General features: G+C 41.1%; 1 protein-coding gene across 1 annotated transcript in view; it reads right to left on the bottom strand.

Moving 5' to 3' along the window:
* LOC310896204 (uncharacterized protein) overlaps nucleotides 1-26,197 on the bottom strand; it is a 417,164-nt gene that overhangs the window by 208,520 nt on the left and 182,447 nt on the right. Inside the window, exon 5 of the mRNA XM_083828233.1 lies at nucleotides 11,274-11,457. Within this exon, the coding sequence (XP_083684359.1) occupies nucleotides 11,290-11,457 (168 nt within the window). The 3' untranslated portion in view covers nucleotides 11,274-11,289. The remainder of the gene's footprint in view (nucleotides 1-11,273; nucleotides 11,458-26,197) is intronic.

Here is a 26,197-nt window from a genome sequence, read left to right as displayed (position 1 = left end):
TAGCTTGGAAAAAGGCCAGCGTGAACCCTGTGTGCTACCATTTTTTCAGGAAGTGCGGGTTCAACTGAATCATCTTCCACTACAAACAGAGAGAAAAACACAGGCTTCAGGGGTTTAGAACTGGAGCAAGACACTAAGAAATAAAGCTGTATACATATGACTAATTAGGAATTACATCTTCAGTACACTTCCACGTAGGTCTTGAAGGAGGGCAGTTTTGCTTTGAAAGCAAAAGAATCTTCCACGCTACTGCATGAAAAATAGCAGCCAACACAGTGAGGCTACAGAATTATTGGGCACCCAGAAACACAGGAAACACTGCAGGACTAAAATCAAAGGGAGTAAGCTTGCAAAAATGTCAGACATATCACATCAAAGAGGCCATCTTTGATGTTCCTAAAGTTCCTACATCAAAGAGCCCTGTAGTTCTCACCAGAGCTGCTTACTACACAATTCTGATCCAAAAACATATGACTAAGTGCTAAGCGTTAGTCATGCACAACAGACTAATCTTGAGACCATTAAAAAAAGACACAAAAATTGGATTTATGATAATAGGATACAGGATGTAGAAAGGACCCCCGAGTCACTGAGCCTACCCACAACTACCACACCTTGAACTACCAAAGTCTGGGAAGACATCTCCAACGAGTAGGCTAGGAACACTATTTTTTGATCCTTTTCTCCCAACAGCCATCCCTTGATTGCCAACAAATATTCAAGAAATGATGAGAGCGTAGCTCTGTTACATACCTCCTGAAAGTGCCCTTTCCTTCATCTAGGGCTTAGCAGTTGAACTGACCTTGATGCAGTGCAGGAAGATCAGTCCCTGACCAGGCCAGATCTCAGGTACATGGCGATCCTTCCCCAGGTTTTGCAGCTTGGCCTGCTGCCTGACTGGCTGCTGCAGCTCCTTCCTACGGATGAAGCAGCCCCACAGGTGAGCCCTGAGAGATCTCCTGGCCGGCCGAAAGGACTCCTCCCAGCTCTCACAAGGACAGGAGAGCCTCAGGCAGGGCTCCCTAGAGCTTTCTTTTCGCACAGAGGGCACAGCATGCCTACTTGCAGCACTAGGGTAAAGTACTGCTCTTCTGCCCATTCTACGTTCTCTTCCCCAATCACCTTCATACCAGCAGATGAGACCCATTCGTTTTCAAGTGCTTAATTAGGACAACCCAACCAGGACTGATTTTGCCGTGCATGATTTTCATAGCTCTGAACTATATTTATGTTGCAAGCTGGGTTCTTCTGGCTCAGCCTTGGCTGCCAACCTGAGGTGCTTCTTTTTTAAGCCTGGAAGCCCGTGATGAGGGACGGACCCCTGCAGGGGATGGCTGAACAAACCTGCTGGCACAGCTGCCCTCAGGAGAAAAGGTCTCTCTTATCACTGACAGGAGAGGCTGCCAAGAGCAAGCAGACTCCTGGCTTTAGCACCTCAGCTAAGTGCTTAATTTCAGTGTAGGATAAAGCCAGCCCATTGCTACAAGACGTTTTTTAGGGAGTTTGACCGTCTCCACAACATTGGCAACCAACTGATCTCTGGCTGTGGTATCCATCAGAAAGCAGAACTTTTTTCACCAGGGAAACAAGTCCTACCCCTCTATGATCTGCCAAACGACACCTCTGAAAATTTGTTTCCCCCTGTTATGAAAGGATGTTTTTGTTTCACTAGCTGTCAGATGCTCTGGCTCTCCGATATTGCAGTATTTTTTCTCACTGTATTCATGGCTGAGCAGTGCGGTAAGGTAGAAGCCTGTATGACATTATAATGTAATTAAAGCATGTAAAATAATTTAATTTTTTTTCTTACTTTCTACAGTATACATGAGGAATCATGTTGTCTTTAACAACAATAGCTTTTGCCATAACCCCAGGGGCAGGAACCCAAACCATATGTACATAAAAAAGGTAACCTCAAGTTTCCTCTTCATAGCTCTGATGTGGAATACCGCAGGCACATTTACTCAATTGTCCTTCAAACGTCTTCTGTACGTTTGGCTTTTTTCCCCTTTATGCTTGAGAAGACCTCAGAGGCTCAGCTTCGGGGAATGCAGCGGGGTTAGACTATTCTGTTCATTTCCGTTAGCTAAATTTATGTTGTAGGCTTCTGTTGGGAAATGTCATATTGTTTCATGATCTTAGTTTCATTTGCAGTGGAAGTACTCACACTAGCTCTCCTTCCTTCTTAGGAAACCACATTCCTTCGGATGGCTATCACCCAAAATACGTGGCAGTAAATCCAGAGAAGTAGGTAGATTGCAAGGTTAATTATATATGGGGTGGTGATGATGTTTTCATCCTCCTCTTCATCGTATTGTTTTCTCTGGCAAGGAGTCCTGCATTGACAGTATGCACTGGGAAGAAAACACTCCACATCAGAGGACCAAGCTCAGAGCCGTGAGAATCCCACACTATGCTGCTTCATACACGTAACGCTGGAAGGTTTCCTCCTCAAGCCGAAAGCACAGCATCTAGAGAGGCTCTCTGCTGCTCTAGGAGCCTTACCAAGAGAAACATACCATAAAAGCATGTTGCTGAGGTGAGTAGGTGTTAGACCCAAGCCTTGTAAGTTAAAAGCAACATCTCATAATCTCTGCTAAATGTAATGGGTAGTCAAAGTAATGAAGCTAACCCAGGCGTAATGATTAATCTTAGTGTGAGTCGTGACCCTGGCAGCTGCATTCTGAACCAGCTGCAATCTATATAATGCATTCCCAGGAAGACCAGACAACAAGGAGCTGTATTAGCACACAGTGCAGATGGTATGAATGCATGTACCAGCAGACTCAAGCCTAGCCAAGGAGAGCAAAGGTCTTCGTTTACTAATATTCTTAAAAGGATAGCAATTTGTCTAAGATATTTATTATGCTTATCATAATCAAAGAGCTTGATTTCTAGAATTAATCCTTTTATTGCTAACAAAAAATATTACCATGAGAAAAGGTTGCTGGAGTGGACGCAGTCTCTGAGCAATGCATAGGATTAGCCATAAGCAATACACTTTTTCCTCCTCCTCCCCCTACACAGTGTCAGGGTCACGTAAAGTCAAAACACTAAATATAGGACAACATTAGCGGCAAGCAAGGCAAGCTTAGCTGGCCACAATGGAAACACGACATAAGGCCTCTTGCAAGGTAAACCTATCAAAGCAGCATGATTAGGCTACGACTAACAACAAGAAGCTTGTTAAATCAACAGAGAGTATCTGAGCCTTAACCCATCTCTGTGTTTATGAGATTCATTCTGGAGATCTGAATGGGTTATTGCAGAAGGGGAGCCCAGACAGATGGGTTAGGATCACTTGCAGGGTCCTTTGGGGAAGATCTGTAGGTCCAAAAGCATTTCATTGGTGGATTTTCACCCAGGAACAGCAGTGAACCAAAACCCATCTCTAGATTTCTAATCTGTTCTATCATTTCCTCCTCAGTTGCCTGTCGCTGAATTCACAGCAGCTGAATACCAGCCACCCTCATCCTGAGAAGTTCAGGTTGAATTCTGACCTGTGCTGCTATTCAGAATCTGTATGGCAAGTGAGACCAACTGGGAATGTGCCATAAAATTTCATTTGCTGAAGAGGCTTTTTTCTAAATCAAACTAGTTAGAAGTAAGCTGATTCACAGGAGCACACTGCATTTTTTAAAACTCCACTTCTATGGACCTAAGCTACTCTCCTGTTGCTTGAAAAACACAGACCTACCCATCAGGCCTGTCAGAACATTCAGCAGCTCTTCAGTAACACTGCAGTGAGCAGCTGTCAATATAGTGTACCTACGTCATCCGAATAAAATGGGAGCATCTGCAACAGCCATCAAACACAAAGAGACTGGAGGTATCGGTGTAGCAGAACTTGCATGAGAAAACCAATTAAATGTCTTTACTCCTGCAAGCTGGTTTTAACCCAGCCAGGGACAGTGCCTCGGTTAGGCAGCAGACTGATGCAGGTGCTGAGCCTGGTGCTTTTCCACTTACTTAGAGGGAAAAAAATAGTAGTCAGTCACCCTGAAAAGAAAGGTAATGTAAGTTCTTGACAATGGATGTTGCCCATATTATTCTAGGCAACGGTTTGTGGAGTTTCCTACCCTTAGTTCACTGTAAAACAAATACCAGTGTTGCTTTATCCTCTGCATGTTCCCCGGCACTTGCCAGAGGAATAACATGAATTCCTGTAGAAATCTGTCCTGGCTGTCACACACTTGCTGCGTCCCACTGTCTCTGAGGAATGGCTGTCCAAGCAACTCTTGGGCCCGTATGTGGGGCCCAGAGCAGAAGGTGGGGGGGTGGAAATACAGAAAAGTGAGTGTGACCTGAACCATGCTAGCTTAAACAGCTTACACTCCTGCAGAGTTTCTCTGGGTAACCCGGCCCCTCCACACAGCAGATATTCACCAATAGACACGCTCCTTTACTCCCAGGTTTCTTGCAGGTTTTATTGACCTGCAGCAGCCCCTGATCTTGGGGCTCTACCACAACAGAAACAACAAAGAAAGTTCCTAGAAGAGATGGCACAAATGAAGGTGCAATATAAACCAGCACACACCTAAGTGAGCTCTGTGTTGCTCATTTGTAGTGCGCTCACCCTCCCACCCCCCGTAACAGCAGATTATTATTCACCTACAGTAACATCTGTTCCTTTGCCACAGTCTCACCAGTGTCAGAGCTGTGCTGGAGAAACTCCTACATCCCCTTCCAGGAAAATCTCCAGTGGGGCACAGTATTATAATGCCCTGACCACTGAGAGTTGTATACGCCAGATGGATATCTCCAACCTGAGCACTTTAAACACATACACCCTACACATTAAAGCAATCATTCAGTCTCAAAGAGGGGACAAGAAATATTGGCAGGTTTTTTTTCCTGCCAAAAATTCAGCTTCACAATAAAAGCTTCAATGCCACACTTTGAAAATACAAAATTGTTTAATTTTAAGATCAATAATTCTTGTTTCAATTTTCTTGCTTCACTTTTATTTTACAGTATGTTAAACTACCAACAGTGATATTATCTATTTACTATTTTAAAATACCAGAGGTCTAGCTTTAAGTATTTTATCAAAACCAAGTACATGCAAGATTCCAAACTGATTTTTTTTCCTTAATTCATTTTTCACTTCCCTGTCACTCTCCCCCACCCCAAAGTTTCAGCCTCTGCCACAGAAAAGCAGTTGCATTTCCTGAGCACCTTTGAGCAGTCTGTATCGACAGCGTTGCAACCTGTGTAACTTGTATTACTCTGCAGAATTTACCAGAGGCTAATTCACCCCTGGTAAGCTGAGCAGGTGTTAAGGTCCTCCAGGAATTACTCGCCATCCCTGAGAGATGCTGAATTGTCTGCCTGGAAGCCCTCAGCCACGGCCATGTTCTCCATCAGGGCAGAAAAGGGCAATCTGGAAAGGGTAAGTGAAGCAAAGGCACAATTCATGTAGTCCTTACCCCAGGGGCTGGCCAGGAAAATGAGCTGTATAACAGCTAGAGCCCTCCACAAATAAGAGAAATTTACCTGCCTGGCTGCAACTTAAGGTCCCATCTGATACAATTCAAGGTGGCACAAGTCATTTAGTGGAGACCACAGCAATGCATGCCAAATTTGTTTCACCGTTATTTCACTCTTCCATCAGACCAGGGTGCCAAAGGTGAGAGAGCTGCAGTTTACCCACTGTGCCCCCCAGTTTCTTCCTTTCTGGCTTTTAGCATCTCATCTGACAGCAAGCTGCCAGAGTTTAAACAATCTCAGAGGCACTCACAAACCATATCCTTTTTTGTTGTTCATTTTACAAAATTAAAAACATTAAACATTAATGTCTCTTGAGTTTCCTTTCCCCCTCAACCCCTCCCACCTCCCAAAGTAAAATATGTTTCTGTGATTCCACATCAGAAGGGAACAATACGCTGTTGTGCCCAATACTTTGTGGGTGTGGGTGTTTTCAGGAACCACTTCTGAGAAGAAATCCCAGAGGTTATTGTAATCATTCCTTTCACTCCTGGGTACTCGAGCGCAGAATTGCCTGCAATCAATTTGCTCTTGCATCTAAGTATTAAACTCCCTGTGTATAAAAGTATCACAAGCACTTTCTATATTAATCTATGTAGCAATGTTCTAAAGAGCTTTTTATTATGCTGCAAAGAAATTACAAGGCAGAGCAAAAGCCACTAAAGCCTACTTGAGCATTACCACCAAATACCAAAGTTGGGTCAGATCCTCAACACACTCCAGCCTGCGTAACGCAGCAGCCCTGACTTCATTCACCGGCTCTTCTCAAGGCAAGTTCAGGTACACGTCCCCGTAACACAGCCCCATAAGCCTACCTTAATCTCACAATAAGAAGGATTACAAAGCTACAAAAAAACATGACAGGAAATTAGAACACATTTAATGTAAAGCATATGAACAGAGAGATCCTGATTGCTTTTCAAGTTCATCTTCTTTTTCTTCCACTTCTCTATCAAAGATTTGGATCAACAGACAAAGCTCCTGGCACCACAGGCTGCCCAGCAAAAGGGTTTAATCCTTGAGCTCTAATTCCTGCAATATTCCATCGGAAGCTACCCCAACATTTGCTGCTCAGAATTAAATGTACTATTTAATAATAGTGACGGGGATAAGACTGCTTAACACAAGAAACTTGAGACCACCTTTTCACCTGCAAATTGGCTTTGAGGAACCTGCACCACTCTTCCCACATCCTCCAGCCTTCTCATACCCTGAGAGGACGTTGCTCAGGCACCCTGCGCTAGCCCCTTCCCAGCTACACGCAGGAGTTTTCACCTCACCAGCCGGCACTGCTGGATACAAGACGGCAGTGCACAGGCAATGATCTTACACGTGCCTTGAAGGAACCTTGACTCTGGGTAAATTTTCTGGGGAGAACCCATGAGCAGGATGTGACGCCTCTACTACCACCTTTCCTACAATGTTGAAAAAGGTTGGGAACCAAGCAGTTTGATTCCAGAAAAAATTCTCTACTTGCATGCTGGCATTGTTTCTTTTTCCTGGCTGGACGTGCACACAAATATTCCTACTTCATACATTAACTTCTTAGAGGCTCCATTTTCCTTGAATGCTCAGGCACCGACTCCACAATTCACTTGGATGCTCGTGCTGAAAAAACATGACCATAGTGCTTCTGCCCTGAAAACTTACAAACCTGACTGAAACAAAACCAATTCGAGATTTGAGTGATTATACACAAATAATGCCACAAACCAATGAAAATGTACATTCTCCCTGCTCACTACAACGTGTGGAAACTTGTACAGGCTGGATCTGATCCAAATATCTTGCAGGGAGATTCCTTAGCTCTGCATTAATCCTTCACATCAACCCTAATCCTCTAAGTAAACTGTTCGCATTTTGCAAGTTTTCATAGTAAATGACAAGGAATTTTAGGTTAGAGATAACACAAAACACAACAATGTAAGAAAGGAATAAATAAAGAAAGCTATTCAGGGTCTGACAACACTGGATAAGTAAGCAATATGACCCATAGGGCAAAAATAAGAACAAGCATGAACATGGGGATGTGTGTTGCAGGTTTTATAAAAGGTAATATAGGTTTGGAAGACCTGTAAAAGCAAGCCACACAGTAAGTAAATGCAGCTGTAACTGGAGTTTTATGACAGTGATGGATTCCCTGAGTAGGAAAAGAAGCAACTCTAAAAAGAAAACTGTAAAAAAATGTGGGGCAGTTCTGTCCTGCTGCAGGACATTGGAGTGGGCAGAAATGGCTAACCTGCTGATAAGGGAGTTCAGCGATATATATAAATGGGCAAAATCCTGCAGCTTCTGAGAACAGTGGCAACACTCACAAATGATCAGAGCAAATGCTCAGCACATCTACCTACAGGTGTAACCCACATCCAGAGATTTGTCTTATGCATTGTACAGCTTCCTTTCTAAGTTTAGCTTGACATATTTATTTCTGTTATTTTCTTTTTTTTTAGCCATTTTTTCTAACTAACCTATTTATGATAAAAATCCTACATCATAACAGATTTAGGAATACTTGTAAGACTTCAAAGAAAAACACAGCTTTTATCTGATAGCCCTTCAGAACTATACTATTTTCATATAATGACAATCTTTTTCAGGAAAATTGTATTGACAGTGATCATAGAAAAGTGAAGTTCTTCTAACAGGCCATTTTTCAAGGTACTGTAAGGTAATTTATGCATAGTTTTAAGCTAAAACTCAAATAGCTAGCCACAAATCAGTATCACAATGATATTTATTAACTGCTGCAACAAAAGCAAATCTTCCGAATTTGTGAACTTGAAAAAGGACATGAATGAGAGAAGAATATTACTGCAGATGAAACATAGTCTCAACTCTAATAGAGCTTCTCACTTCAGTTTCAATTTTGACTATTTTAACTTACTGCAGAGCACAAAAAGGAGATCAGCACATCCTGAATGTTTATGTTTATGCACCTGCAGCTTAGTAAAGTTATGAATACAACAGGGAATACCTTTTTTACTTTCATCATCCATGCATTCACAAACACAGACCTTTCAAAACTCCGATGGCAATGACAGTACTTCCAGCTGCACAGGATCCACTGGTTTTCTGAAGGCCACCAGGACAGACAAAAAGGTCAGCCAGGAGATGACCTTCGCAGCCACAGAAGTCCCTGACCTTAGGGCTCAGCTCTGCATGCTCTGAAATCACAGGCTGCTGGCTTAGGACATGCAGAAAGCACCCATATCTTTTCTTACTTTCCTGCTTTTTTCTGATGAAGGAGCAGTAGCAAGGTCTTCTGTGAGCTGGGAGACGTAAGTTTATTTCTTCAACACTCAATTATTTCCAGACATCCCAGCATCCAACATCCTAAAACAGTACCCCTTGTGCAGTTCTTTCATAGCACAGCTGTTGGCATCCACCTCCAGCTGATGGAGGCATCTTCTGAGTAAAGACTATGAATTCTGGAAAGCACTAAGGACTTCTGACGGTCTTATTCTCTTGCCAGCTCCTTTGACGGGATCAAAGTGCTTCTGAAACACTCTCCAGCCACTGTACAGGTCACCAGCATAGGGTCCCGTTTGAGGAGGCCGGTACTGCAGCACCTTTCCCATTCTTTGTACCCGCCTCTGTCCTGATCCCCATCTCCGCTGCCCTGAAGTGCACAGGATTCAGTTCAGGAACAAGGACAGCATCATTTCTTCCCTTTTCCTTTCCTTTCACACACACCCCACTCCTAAGTGAAATACCAAGGGTCAAGACTGCCTACCACATGTAGCATACATCTGGTATTTTAGAATAGCAAAGTACAGGACTGGTGCTCTATAACAAAAGGATAGTTTTCCATGCAAGACAGCATGTCACAGGATGCTCACAGTGCCACAGCATGCTGATATACCAAGAGACTTCCTTCGCAGTGCTTCAAAGTTTGATGTGAAAAGAGAGTGGCTAAAGTGGATTCCGCACTAACTCAAGTCAGGCCTTTAGCGTTATTTGAACATGGGATTTTTAATGCGTGGTTTAATACATCTCTACTTTGTAAACTGAGCGCTTTTCAAAGAGAGCTCCAGAATCCTACAGAGCTGTCTTTAGGGGGGCTTTGATCTCTCCAGAGCACCTATCTTGTGCGTCTGTAATTGCTCTAGTTTAACAAGGCTCCATAGCACTTCAAGAAAGAAAAAAAAATCCTTTTATTAAGGCTGTAAACCTAAGTGACCGCAGTGATGGAATGTGCTGCTGTGGGTACCCTGTAAATCCCCCAGAAAAAAAAAAAAAAAGGAAAAAAAAAAAAGAGGAAAAAAAAAAAAGAAGAATCTTCACGATGAAATGAAATGAAATATTTATTAAACATGTTGCCAGTGTCCCAGGTGGTATGAAGAAGCCTTGTGGTATGCTGAAAGGCTTGATCTTTCTAAGTATTATGAATGCTGATTTAAATGATTGGGTGAAAGCTGAGGAAGTTATGGCTGAAATTTTGGCTAAAGATGACAGCTCTGGGTTTCAAGTTGCACAAAGCAGTCTGAGGGATTAAGCCAACAAAACCCACTCAAAGATATCCAGTTTCAAAAAGGGTAATCTTCGTATCAGTGATTCACACACAGACAATGGTGAGGATTCCTCATTACTCTGACTGTGCCATATTAATCTTACTTTACAAATACATGCAGTGATTTATATCATGTTTAATTAACTGATTGAGGGCTCCTGTGGTAAAATGGCATCACATTAAGCTCTGTCCTTATGGCAAATGCGAATCACATCTTTAGCCTTGCAAGAACAAAATATCATGGGATTCACTGATGACAGGATGTAGGAATCGAAATAAGGTCCCTCCTGTTGTTTGAGAATCCAGTGAGGGTGGTTGCCATATGCTCATCATTTCCAAGGGAAAAAAATGACAGGATAGAAGAAAGAACTGCTCTAGTTCTTCCAATATGTTCAAATCTCAGATGAAAATGATTGTACAGCAGTTCTGTACTGAGGCCAAGTTTTACATGAAAGTGCATAGCAAACTTTCAGAAAGCTTATAAAGAGAGATTTTTTTTAACGTGTTTTTTTTTGTGTTTAAGTAAACTGTGTGAAATGATTCCTTTTCTCAGAGAAAAATCAGAAAAAAAGGATGAACTAAAAAAAAGAGGCGGCTTTGCCAGCAACATAAGACAACACAAAATTAACTTAGCTTTTGCTATGAAGAGTTATTCCCCTCTAGCACTCACAACCTGTTTTTGAAGATAAAAACTACAACTGTTATCGTCTGATAAAATTAGATGGTGTATATAATTTCCCGTTACCATTACCAAGATTAAAAGCCTTTTTTATATTATTACAAAGTTTCTTAAAATTCAGAAGGCATTTATTAAGAGACCACATTTTTTATAGTTACAATGAACCTTACATCCAGTAAATTCCCTAGCTATTGACAAATTATATTACATGAGGCACAGTTTGCTCCCAGGAATTCAGTGGATTTTTGCAATTTGTTTCTGTGGCAAAGAGGATCAGCAGCAGGATGGAAGAAGCAGGTTTCACATTTTGCAAAGCTTTTATGAGATTTCAGAAATATTCCCATTCCCCTCTTGGACCAAGACTTTGTGAATGTTATGCACTAGAATGAGATGGACAGGCATTCTGTAAAAGCTTGGTAGGTAAAGCCCCCCCTTAGTGCTGCCCGCTTTGCCACTGTCCCATTTGACATTTTACATCAGGTCTCAGGCTAGCCTGACATGTTGTGTCTCACCATCTCCTGCTAGCACTGCTCCACTTTGCATAAAGTTAAGCTTGCACAGCAAGCAAACAACTCAGCAGCCTAACGTTCAGGGCACTTTGTAAATCTCACGTTCAAGTCCTTAGGCCTGAACCTTGATTTTCCACATTCCAGGTAAGTTCCCCGACCATGGCGCTACCTGATACTCCAACCTTGCCATCTCCTTCTGGTCTCGACCAGAAATTCCATCCGACGGCTGACAAATCTCTTCTGATGAAAGTTTCTTTGAAACTGATACCTGCCTGCAAAATAAGTTTCAGTTTCCTCAAACCAGCCTTTTCAATCAAAGAAACAGAAAATTCCCAACCCCTTCTAACCCTTTCACTGATGGGTAAAACCGAGCCACCTGTATGGCTGGGCATCTGTCAACTCGGCTGGCACTTTAGACAGCACAGCCAAAATGAAGGGACAACATTTTTGCCCACGAACACGCTGGCAAGCCACCATTCCCACAAAATGTGCTGAAGAGGTGGCTTTGTAACACCGTGTTCCTGTGCCCCCTCTTCGTCCCTTATCAGAAGTCACCATGCTTCACTGCTGCTAGAAACATTAGCATGGTTTTGTGATTAGAAAGGTTATATATGCTTTACGGTCAGTCACTTTATCCTTCCCCTGTTCAGATCCCTTAAAACTGAGTAGAAACAGGGTAACTATTTGCCCTTTATGAAGTACATAAACTCTGACTCTCATCATATATCTTTTTAAAATTTCATCATGAAGCAACCCCCTCCTCCCTTCTCCCTGCCCCCATTACAACATTTGATGTTTTAAAAGTTTTGAAATTGTTTTCCAAATGTGAAGCACTAACAGGATATCAAAAACAGCTTGGTTTGTACTTTTTTAGGAGGATAACTGCTATCACAAAAACTGCAAATAAATGTGTGCCGTGTCATACCTTCTGTTAATAATTTTGAAACTTGCAGTGATTTTAACACCTGTGACATTCGTGCACGATAATTTGTGATAATTTCTGAAGCTCTGAGATGCATTTTTACATTTAAAAGATCATTTATTAAGAATTTTTACTGAAGGGATTCAGCACAATTCATAATGGCTTCCTGTTAGATAAAAAGCACGGGTCTAAATATTCTTCTTAATCCTAACACAGTGCTATAAGCACATTCACAGTCACTTGCACATAGCCATTTTGATTCTGAATAAACAGATTTTAGGACACAGATATAGCTACTTTTTTCTTGAAATTACTTTCTTATGCTATAAAAAAAAGTAATTACTTTTAAAAACTATTTTTAATTTTGCTCCTTTAAAAGGCATTTAAAAGTTTAAGAAATATATACATGTAACATAAAATATCCTCGGCATTGTAAGATTAACTATTTTGGGGCTACTTTCAGCCTAAAATTAACTATTAACTAAGATTAACTATTTTGGGAGCTAGATTGCATTTCCCTTAGAAAATAGTTTGCATTTGAATTGTTTAATATTTAGAGTACAGCTTTCAGCTGTGTAAAGAGTACCTTAAAATATGTGAAGGTCAAAGTAAACCTTCATTTTAAATATTTCAAATTGTTACACTTATTGCTTTGAGCTAATACGACATTTACAGTAATTGCTGAAATTCCAATCGCTTTCAGTAAAAGCTGTTTCTTTTGCAAGTTGTTAAAAAGGTGCATTGGACACTGCATTGCTGGAGACAGTTTGCAAGTGAAGGCAATTAAATGTGAGTTTGATGATACACAATGTACCGGACCAACATTAAAAAGACTTTTTCGTGTTTGACTGTTTACTAGTTTTGTCTTTAAATAATAGTCTTCTTTTGGCATGTAATGTATATCTGCTTGCACTAAACATAATTTATGAATATTTTAACACATGTGTACTCAGTGGGGTGTATTATCATACTGATATAAATAGAATTAATGAGCAGTCAACCTGCCACATGTCATGACATATGACAGGGCAGCCAGAGCATGGGAATAATTCTTTCTGTTTCATATTAAAGCTTCTTTTCCCAGTTGAATTTTTGTTCCCAGATGCCAACAGACCTAATTTTCTAAGGACCATTTACAAAAATAGTAAGAAATGACAAACCTGGACTAATTTATCTTGGGTGACTTCAAAGAATGTTTATTTTTATGCCATTTCAAATGCACAAATAAACAGATTACTAGAAGCGGTTCCTTTCGGTTACATTTTAGGAGTTTCATAATGAGGGGGCTGATATCTGCCTCAGATTTCATTCCCAGCAAGCAGGCATTTTATTTGTTGTTGATTTTTAATTTGTTTCAATGTCACGTTATCTGTTTTTGCTTTTGAGGGTCTAGAATATATCAACCATCTAAACGCAAAGACGACGTGGACCTGGTAAATGGTTATTCCAGAGCAGAAGGAAATGTAGATGCAGATAATATAGATAATATCCTTTTAACCAATCATTTGTTCCAGTTTCAAAGGCTAGGTAACAATCTGCTAACCAAGAGTAATAAGATTTTTTTTTAATAAAGATACAGTGTTAGTTGACAGAACACACAGAATACAAGGCTAGGCCATGCTCCTGTTTGGCACTTTATTTTAAAGGACAAATATTGAACAGTAGTATCAATTCTGTTTACAAAATGCTGCTTGCTCAGTTAAGGGCAAAGGGTCATAATAAAATTAACATCTATATCGATCAGATTGCCCAGGTAACATCTAATTAAAGATCTCTGACTTGAAAAGTTTTCTTTGCAGCCAAGAACACTGCAAATGTTCTCTGATGCTGCAGTGTTGGGGTGCCAGAAATTACAAATACGGGGAGAAAGAGAGCCTGCTTTTTCTCCCCTTTGGTCTGAAACCATTTTTTCTTTCTTTCATTTTACTGCTCATGAATCTTAGAAGTCATGACTCACTCTTCATCCTTAACAAGACAGTCTCCTAAAGATGGATCTACTTCAGATTTGAGGGCTTAAAAGAAGTAAAAGAGACTTATCTTGGGCTCTTAATAATATTAAAGGACAAGGAGACCCTACAAGTTTTTGTGCCTGATGATCTTCACTGCAGGGCAGTAGCACCTCTCTTGGGAAATCCAGCTCTGTCGCACTCAAAGAAAAGGGGCACCATCTAGTGCTTTTTTGGAGGAAAAGCTGCTAATACTAGTAGGGGTATAGCGGGGGGAGGAACACACAAGGGGGAGGGAGAAGAAATGACACTCCATTTTTTTCAAAAGACAAAGAAAACCTGTTGGCCTGTTTCATCTTCCATTTTGAGGCATTGCAGTATTTAGCTCCAGGCTGTAAGCAAAAATTGTTGGCTTTCACAAGGTGGAAGGAAGGAGTCCCACCAGCTAAAATAATATATACAATTTTAAATGGAAGGGGGGCTGGTATACAGATATTATTCTGCTTAATAGGTATTTCTTCTTCCTATTAATACACTTAAACATTTCCCTATCAGCCTTTCTCATTATATATTCTCACTTTTATTAATCTAAAAGAACCCCCTTTTAAAAGTCATTTTTATTTCACTGGAGACTACATTGTGCTGTTAATGTTCCTGGAAATGTTCTCACAAACAATCTGTCCAGAGTTCACCCAACATAACAAAGAGATTCTATGAAGAAATGATTTGTAGCACAAAATCTTTTACAGTGCAATAAGATCAAGTTAACCACTGATGCTGCTAGGAAAAAGCTTGGGAAGTTTTATCTGATTGGCAAAATAGGCTCATATATGAGTCCAGGGAAAGAATGCCCTTTGATAAAATTTCACAGCACTGAAGTCTGATTATCTGAATGATTTTTGAACCCTCTTTGAAAACAACTTGGAGGGTGGGAGGGTGGAATATTCCTTGTTGTTGTGACTTGGGAAATACACGCTTTTGCTAAGAACTGTGAAATAATAGCTCAATATTGTTTAACTTACTGATACTATGAGTTGACAGAAATTGTGTTAGTCAAACTAATAAGTGCTCGGTCAAAATAACCACAGTTTCAAAGGTATACCTGCTCCTTGGGAGCGTCAGGTTGGGGATGTTTGTTGTGTACTGCAGAGGCTGCTGCCTCTCAGACACCCAGAGCAACCACAGCACAGCATCAGAGCTCAGGACATGCTGAAAAATCGAACACACCGATACCCTGACCAGAGCCCCAGAAGATGCACAATGAAGATCCGTGCTCATTTTTGAACCTTTGGGCCATAATCTTGGATTCCCTGGGCACTGCAAGCTCTCAGTCAACTGTGTTCTGGTAACAAGAGAACGTCAGACTGGCGTGCAAGACTAAATAAACAAGAAATATTTCTACTAGAATAGTGCTGAGCAAAGCAAATACATGGCTTGATGAGTAATTCTCAGAGGGAAGCCTATCCCAGGAAACAAAACCAAAAATATATTTTATGTTCATATAGAGCTTTTCGTATGAAGCTGATCATGCCTGTAAGGGAGACCTTTTACAAAAGAAAAAGCAGGCGTAGAGTTGAGACCTGACCAAGAGCAGGTAAGTTGGAAGCAAAAATCAGTAAAGCTGTCAGATTCCCAGATCCTCAGTGGGGCTAGAAAAAAAACATAGGTCCTGGAAATTATTCAGGACCGCTCTGGTCTAGTGATGTGAGCCCAAGCTGGGGAACCATACCTGAGGCATACTTGCTCTGCACCCTCGGAGCTCAGCACATCAACACATGGCCCACCCCATGGATATGCTGAGTGTTCTTGTCTTCTGGTGAAATCAGTTCAGGACTTCTGCTATTTGGGCCACAGGCTCAAGTTGCCTTATTTGAGGCACCCATATTTTGATATGTCACTATTTAACCCCTCCGTGCCTCAGTTTCCACATCTGTAAAACTTGATAGCTATGCTTACCTTGCATGGGTGTCAAGAAGATTATTTCAAGTCTCTAAAGAACTTTGAAAAGGAGAAGCAAAACGAACTGAATTTACGTATTATTTGTCATTTTTTATCCCATAAAATGGAAGTCAGATGCAGCCCAGACTGTGAACTATAACAAAATGTTTACCTAAGTCTTCCCGATGGCTCTGATGCCAGAAGAGCCAGTGAATTCAGCATGACTTCACAGGAAGAAGGCAGCTTCCTCACCTGCTGACCTGGCAACACCCATGGTAAGTGGTAAGTTAACATCTTAAATAACCACAACCTTTACTGATTATTCTATAAATTTCCATTATATTCTTTAACTGAACTGTCAATGCAGTTTACTGTGTATTTCTGATGATTAAAAAAATCTCTCTTTAACAGAAGAATTCCTGAGAGGGAGCTTACTCTACTGGGAAGGAAAAAAAAAAGTTCACAATAAAAAACTCTCTTTGGGGTTTTTCTTGGTGCAGAATGTACCTCATTAGATTTCAGGCAGACACAATCTTGCCTTGACAGGTTTCAGATCTTCTAGAATTGATTAGACAAGCCCCTTAGAAAAGTCTACACCAGTTTCTTTCTAAACTTGTACTTGAAGAATAATGGGGGGCTTTACTTATCATATCCCTTTTCAGAGAAGCAGCCACTTGCCTCCCATGCTGGGTACCTTCACAAACCCTTAATGTATCTCCAAGTTTTTTCGTCTGAAGCTTTCTTCTCCCCTGCTCCATTTTTCTCTGGTCTTTGCAGTCTCACTTTCCTGAATGCTATAGTTCAGTGAAACCCTCTGGTAATGACAGCACTGGAGTGATAATGTACTTTGCCGATTTCCCGTTAATAGTAGCACTTGATCCAGCAACGGGTGCCAGCTCAGTGGCAGAAGGATGCTTTAATATTTTCTAGAGGTAAAAGGACCAGTTCAATTTACAGCCTTGGCTAACTCAGCAGCTTCACTCTGTCTTGGCACAGAAATTAATGTTTTAGTTAAAACAAAGCAAAAAAATCACCCTTAGTTCGCTCAGTTTCATGCCAAAGAAACAAAGTACAATTGCTCTTTTCTCCCTGAGGAAATGTGTGAAAACTGCATAATGCAATGAAGGAGTTAAAATAACTGAGTGGAAGGAGGGAAAAGAGAGGGGGGACCGGCTGACGGCAGCATTGAAAAGGAAAGCAGTTTGTTTATCTATTTTAATAAGAGATACATAATCACAGAGCATCCAACAATACATGCATCCTTGCCGAAGAGCTGCTGATATTCTACATTAACCTTTGATAGCGAGAAGTGTATTACCCCTACTGTGTTCCACAATAAATTATGTTATATCTGGCATCCAAAGCGCTAGGAAGTGTTCAGCCAGCTGGAAGCACCAGATTGGCCCAACATCCCTAACGTTCAGATTATAAATAAAGGGTACCTCATACTGCTACTGCTACAAAAACAAGCAGTGCGGAGGAAGGGCAACTTCCCCCCTGCCCACAGAAGCACGGGGCGTCAGTTGGGGAATGGCAGAACAGGAATTCAAGAGGGCAGGGTTTCTGCACCGAGATGCAGCCCCCAGCACGCCAAACCTCAGGCAAACGCAGGACTCCAGGCGGAGAACCGAGGCTTCCCTGCTTACATCTTTACCGACAATTTGCACAGAAATAATGCCAAGGGGAAGTATATCTGGATCTGCTCCTGCCAGACGGTGTAAGCACACAAACACACGCTCGCACATACACATATCTGCCCACTCTTTCGGCAGCATTGCCTGTTCTCTTCCAGTCGTAAAAATAATTAGCTCAGCCACAACCTCAGTTTCAGAGGATGTGGTCAAATGTGCAGTGGTACACGCTTCTCCCACACTCTCTAATCAAAGGACACTATGGCAAGGGGTACAGAACGGCATTATGATAAAGGTTGAGGAAAACCTTGCCTGTTATGGTCTGGAAGGTGAAGATACCAAATAGGAAAAGAACAAAGATGGTCCCAAGACTCAAAACCCGCTGACTGGAGATGGCTATAAATGGCCTTTTCAGAAAGTTTGCAGTGGGTCCACCTGCTCTCAGGGGAACCACTTCATTAGCTTGAGCAGGAATATAACTGAACCAGTGCTGGGAGCTGCTAAACCAACTCTACCACTGGAAAAATTAACCTCATCTATTTATTTTAAGGGCTAGACTATGGCGGTCCCCAGTGAGGATGTAATGGGAAGTCGGACACAAGGAGCTGTTCTCCTCACCACTTCTTTTCGGTAGGGGCTGGCCACAGCTGCAGTCCCTCTGCTCTCCCGAGGGTGAGAATTAGCCCCAAATTGGTATATTCCATCTTCATTACTCCAGCTATTACATAAACATGGCTATATGCTTGCTTGCTTAAGCTGAGAAATGGAAAAGAGGAACTAAAATTAAGGTTAATAGAGCTGGACAGAGAATTTCGCATTTACTTTGCCCTCGCCGTAGATGCTTCCCCCTTTTGCCTTCTGTAGATGCTTTCTTCCACAACAGTACTTATTTTCTCTTTTCTCTCTGCTCCCTTCCCTTCTGTTTTTCTTTGCCTTGTGCCCTCTTCCCTCCCGTTGTTGCTGTTGTGGCTGTTTAACTCTCCTTCCATGTACTCAGGATGCTCGAGACTTGTGAAAGAAGGCAGTCTAACACAGGAGCTCTCACACCCTGGTCTGTAACGCTGTGGGCAAGGGCTCTGAAGAATTATACTGACAGTAACGTTTATGAAATTGTCAGTGTCTTGTCATGGATGTCATGACAGAAAGGAACTTGAAATTGGGCAAAGAAGTAACACATGGCTGGTGAGATGTCTTCCAGTGTCTAGCCATCTTTCCCTCTACAGAAGGAAATGCCATATTCTGAACATTTTCATTTTATTCCCCTTTAGGCAACTGAGCTGTTGTCTGAAAGGCCTTTAATCTCTTGTTTTTTTCAGGTCTGAGAAGGCTGCAGAGGTGAAACATATGCCACAGAATCCATCAGATGCCAAGATGTATTTCAAGAACTCGGGCGTATCTGTGTCCCTCAGGGAGGCGGAGGGGAGGCTAGTCTAAACGCAACAGGCATGTATTTGCTAATGCCTGGACATCCCAGTTTAAGACGTCTCCACCGGGTAGGGGCTGATGCTTTCCACTCAAAAGGCGGCTAGTTTGGATCCAGTTGTTAGACCAAATAGTTTGTTGTTGTTTTTGTTCGTTTTCAAGAAACAGTGCTCCATCCCAGGGATGTGGCACAGGTTTACTTTTTTTTTTTTTCTACAACTCATTACATTAAGATATTTAGAAGAAAAGAAAGACCCAGAGAGAAGGGTCTGAGCAGAAACAGAGATCTGCAGCACTGCTTCCACGCTTTCTTTTCACTGTCAGGGACAACATACTGCACAGCTTGTTTAAGGATTCTGGATAGCGTAGTCCTAGCAGACATTTCCTGTACTAAGATGTATTCTCATTAGAGTTACCAAAAGGGAGTATTTAAAACATTAGTTATCTGCACATAATCACTATATCACGCCATGTATCCTTTATTTTAATTCCTACTTGCTTGCTAATTACCCACCACGCTGAAGGTCTCACAACTGCTCTCCTTTCAGCAGCTTTGTTTGCAAAGTGTCTGGCAATAATCTCCCAGCAGTGTATTATCATGCCCTTTTCATCACACTATTTAATCAATAGGGTAATGACCTCATATAAGCTAGTTCCAGGACCTAGCCATGCCATGCTAAATAAATGAAACAAACAAAAGTGTGGGCTACATGCCTTCCGTTTTACAAACCTGGACACGAACCATTTCTGCATTAAAATCTATTACAATGTATAGAAATTGCAAATTCTTCACATCTCCTGCCAGAAAAAAAGATTCTACAGTACTGTGGGGAAATGACTGGTTTCTTTAAACAGACATAATTGCAAAACATGTGTGTTCTTGGTCAAGTGTTCATAGGAAGATTTATCCTGATAACACTGGAAACAACCTTTTCCCCCAGTACATCACGTCATCACTTGGAGGACTGAATGGTGACCATCACAGCTAATGGGATGAAATCACATGCAGCACACTACCAAAACAGGGCTTGGAACCTTCTTTTCAAAAGGATTTCTGTTCCAGTGAGCAGAAGGAAAGCAGCTTCTCTCCATTTCCTGAGCTGTAAACTTACAAAGTGTGGTTCGCTTTGATTTTGCATCCCATGGTCAGATTATACTCCGTCTAATAAAGCGCATGTGAGATGTGTTTAGTAATGTGTGAACTCTGGAGCATATGTAGCATCACTCTAGTGTGGTGATTCTCTCCTCAGGAGAAAGGAAAGGGGGTGATAAACTGGGTCTCTCTGCTCTTCCTAACCGCCAATTTTTATAATACTAGTAGGAATTTCATTTCAAAAAGACATTGGTCTTTCTGTCAAATATTGTTGCAAGTGGACAACAGAAAGGGAGAAAAACAACTGCCTAGCTGGCACACAGAGTGACTGCATAACCATTGTTTGCCGTGGAAAACCAGGGCAAAATATCCTCAACAGCACAGAAGTTTCACCCCACGCAAACTCTGACGGGATGGTGAGGGCAGAAGGTCACCTGTCTTCATGACACCAGCACAGCTGGGGATGAGAACTTCAGGGAAAAGTACCTGAAAGTAACTGAAAAGACGACAAGCATGTGTAAGAAGGAGCATCAACCACACTTCTGTGTTACCGTGGCAGGAGCATCGTGCGCTGTTTTCACATGAACTGAGATTCCGCCCCCAAGAAACAGGATGAAAGAAAAATAGGAGGTTTTAATCCTGTTCTATCTCAAATATTACCTGAAGCCAACCTATTTCTACTGATGTAGCTTGAGACAAATTTTTACTTTAAATTTCTCACTGCACCAAAACCACTTACATTTCTTTGGCACTTTCTTTTCAGGTGTGTTATGAAAATGACAATGTGCCAGTCAACCAAGCTGTCCGTATCAGCTAAAATCTGTTCTGAGGCAGAGCAATTTACACTTGGATGAACACCTCCCAAGAAGTAATCACATAAATACCTCCACGTTGAGATGCAACTCATTGCTGGTTAGGTAGCTCCTATAATGAGCGTAAGTGTGATCTGTCCCGACGATCTGAAATGGCTTCAGTACAAGCACTCTGCTAAGCTGATGTAGAAGCCGCTGTAGTGCTAACTATGTAGCGTGCCTGTGAAGCACTTCTTGTGCTACAAGATATGAGTTCTGGACTATAAAAGCTCATTCTGGAAAATATTCTCTCTAAATGTCCCATATGATACTCGTCTGGGAAAGTACGAACCTAAAAAGACCAACATTCCCAGTCTGTTAATGAACTGAAGCTCTCCCAGTTGCCCATCTGGTGGTCTGGCTACTGCACAACTACTACATTTACTTCTTATAAATGGAGAGGAGATATAGCAGAGAAGAGAAGAAAAAAAGAGAAAAAAAAAAGAAAAAGAAAAAAAAAAAAAAAAAGGAAGTGAAAAGACTAAGAAAAGAGAAGAAAGAAAATTCCACACATCTCCAGTTGAGGTGAGCTACCTCCAACAGTGGGTGGTCACACTAGCTGTTAACTGCTTCCCCTTATATTTACTGGAATATCAAGAGGCAGTCTGTATAAAATAGCACCATCTTCCCTTCCTGGAAAAATCTGTTTTTTTCTGATTACCCAGGAAAAAGGACGTCACTGAATTACATCAATAATCCATCTTTAATGAAAATAAGTAATTCCTATAATTGGTGACATTGCAGCCACCATTGTTTAGGTACAAGCAATCCTTGCACATCTTCTGAAATGAGCCACCGCTACAATGGCAACAGATCCCTCCAGCAGAAGAGCAGAGGTGGCTGGCATAAAAGATGAGACCTACTGTCCTTCAGGGTGCTACTCAACATGTAGCAGAAGGATCAGGCTGGACAGGACAGCATTGACTTGCCTTTACCATTCACCACTTTGGTACCAGTTAGCTTAGTATGTTGATACTTAAAATGCCACCAGTAGTTTTTGAATTACCTGTCGACCTAAACAAACTCTATTGCAAGAGCATCTCTTATCTGTCAGAGTTTCAAGTTTTGGGTGGGGCAGTCTCCTTGCTCAGAAACTAACAAACAAAACAAAACAAAACAATAAAAACATTGTGTACATTTTCCCCTATCAATTTTGTTCTGCAGTCAGCTTTGTAAACTGACAGCAAAAATTCTTATTTCAGAGCACCTTCCTCATGCAAAAATATCACAGCAAAAAAAACAAACAAACAAAAAAACACCTTGGCTATAATTTCTTACCACTTAGTCAGTGCAAAGTTATTGCTTTCCCATCACACCTGGTAGCAACTCTGCAGGCAGAAGGCAATGGGAGAATATGGTCTCTCAGTTTACATCTGCACATCTCTTTTACAGAGGAAAAAGAGGAATGAGGAAGAAGAACCAAAAATGTGGCAACTTTCACTCAGACAGTTAAAAGCCTTTTGAAACATGTGAGTTTAAAGAGAAGCATCCAACCTAATACATTTACAAGAATCTTCATTTGAAGTCCTGCCAAAAAGAAAAGGCAATAAAAACCACCCTCCACTGTGCAGATTGCAGGAATCGACTATCTGGGCAGGCTGCATGGTAGAGACTTCTGAAAATCTTCTTATAAGAGATGGCTCTAAGTCATCCTCAGTTGTATCCCTAACCAGTGTAGGAGAGCTGGAGCGCCTCCCAGAAAAGCCTACCTGATTTAGATGGGACGGAAACAAACGAACAAAAACATCTAAGACATCAGTGCCGCAGAATTTTCACAATTTGGATGTGTGTCAATATTAAAATGGGAAAAGTAGGAATTTGATAGAAAGACCTGATAAAAAAGCAAAAGAGGCATATAAGTGATAAGTAACTTGATAAAGAACTAAAAGGGATAATCTAATTAAAGCTGATCCACATGGGTTTCTGGAAAATAGATCTTGTCAAGCTAACTTGATATCATATTTTGATGTGATTACAAATGGAACTGCTAAAGGCAACCATCTTGATAGACGTCTGTAAGAGAACTGGCTGTGTAACACACCATAGTTTTGCCAAAAAGCTAAAAAGCATAAAAGATGGGATAGCTTCTCTATGCTCTCCCATCATAGGCAGTGGAGAGTGAAAGATATCTTCTGAAAATGATTTATGATTCTTCATGCAGGTCCACTACATCTTTCCATAAAGGCTTCCATCTCTCTCCATTGTCTATTAAGAGCTTAGAAAACTACCAACCACGAGAAGCTAATTTTTGGAAGACTAGAATTAGATGTGATGAATCAGAACAGCACCTTAAACTACTTAAAAACCACACAGCAGATATGTTTAAGCCATCATTACATGACTGGGGAACAAGTCACTTGTATCAGTATCGGTTATTGGCTCCTAGACTCTCTTTTATTAAAAATCATTTTCACAATATTTGAAATTACTAGAAAATGGTAAATAATGAAAAAGACATTTGGTTTAGGTGGCTATTACCAAATACTGTGTACTTCAGTATAGTCAGCAGAAGGCCATGGATCTCGGAAGAGGAACAGTGAAACTGACTTAATGATGGAGGACTCAACATTGGGAAAAAGAGATCCTAAAGAGGAGACAAGGACCGGGGAACAAAGGCCATGGTGAGTAACCAGGTTATTATGAATTTCTAGTGTAGCGCACTAACAAGAAGCTACTATACTCACCAGACGTACAAACAATAACAAAGAAAATTAGAGAGGTTATGTTGTCTTATTTGGCATCAGTGAAAGAACGAGTAGTTTGACTGGGTTCACAATGCCGTTTTAAGAAAGACTGTGAAAAAAAATCACGGATTCCGAGGGAGTCAGGGGAACTATTATGGTATTAGGAAACACGTCTTATTGCAAGAGACTCAAGGCGCAAAATCAATTAACTTATGAAAGCGAAACTTAAAGAATGATTTGATCACAGCCTACAAGTACTTACCATAGGGAACAAAAATTTGATAATAGAGGGCTCTTCAATCTAGCAGGCAAAAGCAGAATCCAAGGGATGGAAGTTACAGCAAGACAAATTCAGTCTAAGAATGAGGTGCAAATTTTAAACACTCAGGGAATAACTCAAAATAACTTGCCAAGAACTGTGATTTATTTTCCATTGCTGGAGAATATATTTTAATCAACACTTGGCCTTGTTAGAAGTTTATACCTCTATTTCTAAGCTTATTAATACATTCATTCTGAGAACCTCAGAATATTTTTGCGGAGAAAAAGAATAAACGTTATAAGCAGGGAAGCGTTCGCTGCGGTATTCATACACAGCCAAGAGATTTCATTTCCATTTGATCAAGTCTGACTCTCTCCCATGAAGCCTGCCCAACTAAAGCCCCTTCTTACTACTCCATACTATGCAAAGCTTTTTGATTAATGAGCCCTAACTCAAAGTAGATTGCACTAAAATTAGGAAGCAGGAAGAAATCATAATTTGCAATTATCCCTCACAGAAATACCTCAATACAATACTTTAGAGTCATTTTAGGCATACTATTGTTTTCCAAATGTAAAGGTAAAACACAAATCACAATATGGTAAAGATCTCTCAGTAGGCAATTAAAAATTAATCAGCTAATCAGATCAAATGAACGAGAAAATAAGGCTCAGGAAGACATCCATTCTAATTAACATAATATTAACTTACAAAAGACTTGTTCAGACAAAAAAAGATCATCTTTATTTCAAATACCAAACCAATCAATAAAAGGAAACAAACAGTTATTTCTTACCTTGTTATCCCCATGACCAAAGCCAAAAGGAAATGACAGTAATAGTGAGTCAACCGCCTGTGCAACTGTATTCATTTCTTATTTCTAATCTTGTTAACTATTTGAATCCACAATTTAAACTAACTTGTATTCAATTTACAGGGATTCTACCTATATTGTGTGTTCTCTATACTTGCTGTGTCTCCTAAGAATCTTGTAGGTACTTAAAATTAAAACTAATGAGACCCAAACTCCCACCAAGGTTCCTCCTCAGCTAGGTGATTCCTAACTAAAGCACAGGGCTTTACTGTGGAGATGGAGGATGTTAAAACGAGAAGAAGTGGAGGGATTCTTAAGTCTGTGTCAGGGATGATAACATATACTCTCAAAGAAGGAAATAACATTATAGGACACCTTATTGAATAAACCTGACTGGTTAAGCGGAAAGGCTCAGGCAATCAGACAAGGAATTGGGTGGGCATGGTTGAACCTAATTAGATAAGATTGCATAGATTAGAAATATCTACAATTACAGGACAGTTCCTAAAATATTTTTTCAAATGTCAGATTACTTCAGCAATGCCCAACCACCCCGACCTTCTGGCTGGGACTCACAGGACGTGTGCCACAGACTCAGGGTGCTGGGGGGGAGCTGGCCGCTGGGACACGACCACAGCCCCCAGCACCCCAGCGTGGCAGCTGCGTGGATGGTTCCCAGCACAGCCCACTAGCCCCATGTTTTGCAGCCCCCCAAAGATCCCCTATAAATTATCCACATTCATATTATCCAGTGACCCCTTCCCCAGGCCGACACAGCTCCCATTCCTGTCTTGGGACGCAGATCTGGTTTTGAAGGGTTCCTTGAACTTCCTGACACCTGCATGGGATTCAGTGTTACAGGTCAGGCTGGACACAACGGTATTATTTACTTGTGCAGAAAAAAGAAAAAAATCTAGGAGGATGTAATGGTTTAGAAGCAGGCTGTGCAAACCAATTCCACAATGAATGTATTTCACTTTGATCACCCCTTCTAGCCCATAACAGAATTGAGGCAGTATTTTGTTTTGCAGAAATTAGTACCTTCAAGACCTGCAGTGGATTTATTATTTCTGCTAGAGCTTGCACTTCCTTTCTGATCCACTGCTGTAAAATCCAGAGGGACAGAACAGCGCAGAAAATTACTGCGAAGATGTAGTGTGACATAGGAAGAGTCAGACGCGTTATGTGTGAACAATATGACAAAAGGAAAAGCCATCTGAAAATAAATGAAAAAATTAATAATCAAAAGGGTGTCTAATTCTTATCTGGGCACTTGTTTGCTCACTCTATGAATTAGGACCATCAGGCCATGGTGTGTAAAGCTGGAAGGGACCCTGGGCCCAGAATTCAGTCCTGCTTGAGGGAACTGCCAGAAATGATGGTTCTGGGGAAGGAAATGGGGCCACCACCAAACAAGTGAGGCATCAGAAACTTAACTTCCCTCTCACT

Source organism: Anser anser (assembly GCF_964211835.1).
Source record: "Anser anser genome assembly, chromosome: 3".
In the NCBI taxonomy this organism is placed as follows: Eukaryota; Metazoa; Chordata; class Aves; order Anseriformes; family Anatidae; genus Anser; species Anser anser.
This window is presented reverse-complemented; position numbering and strand designations above follow the sequence as displayed.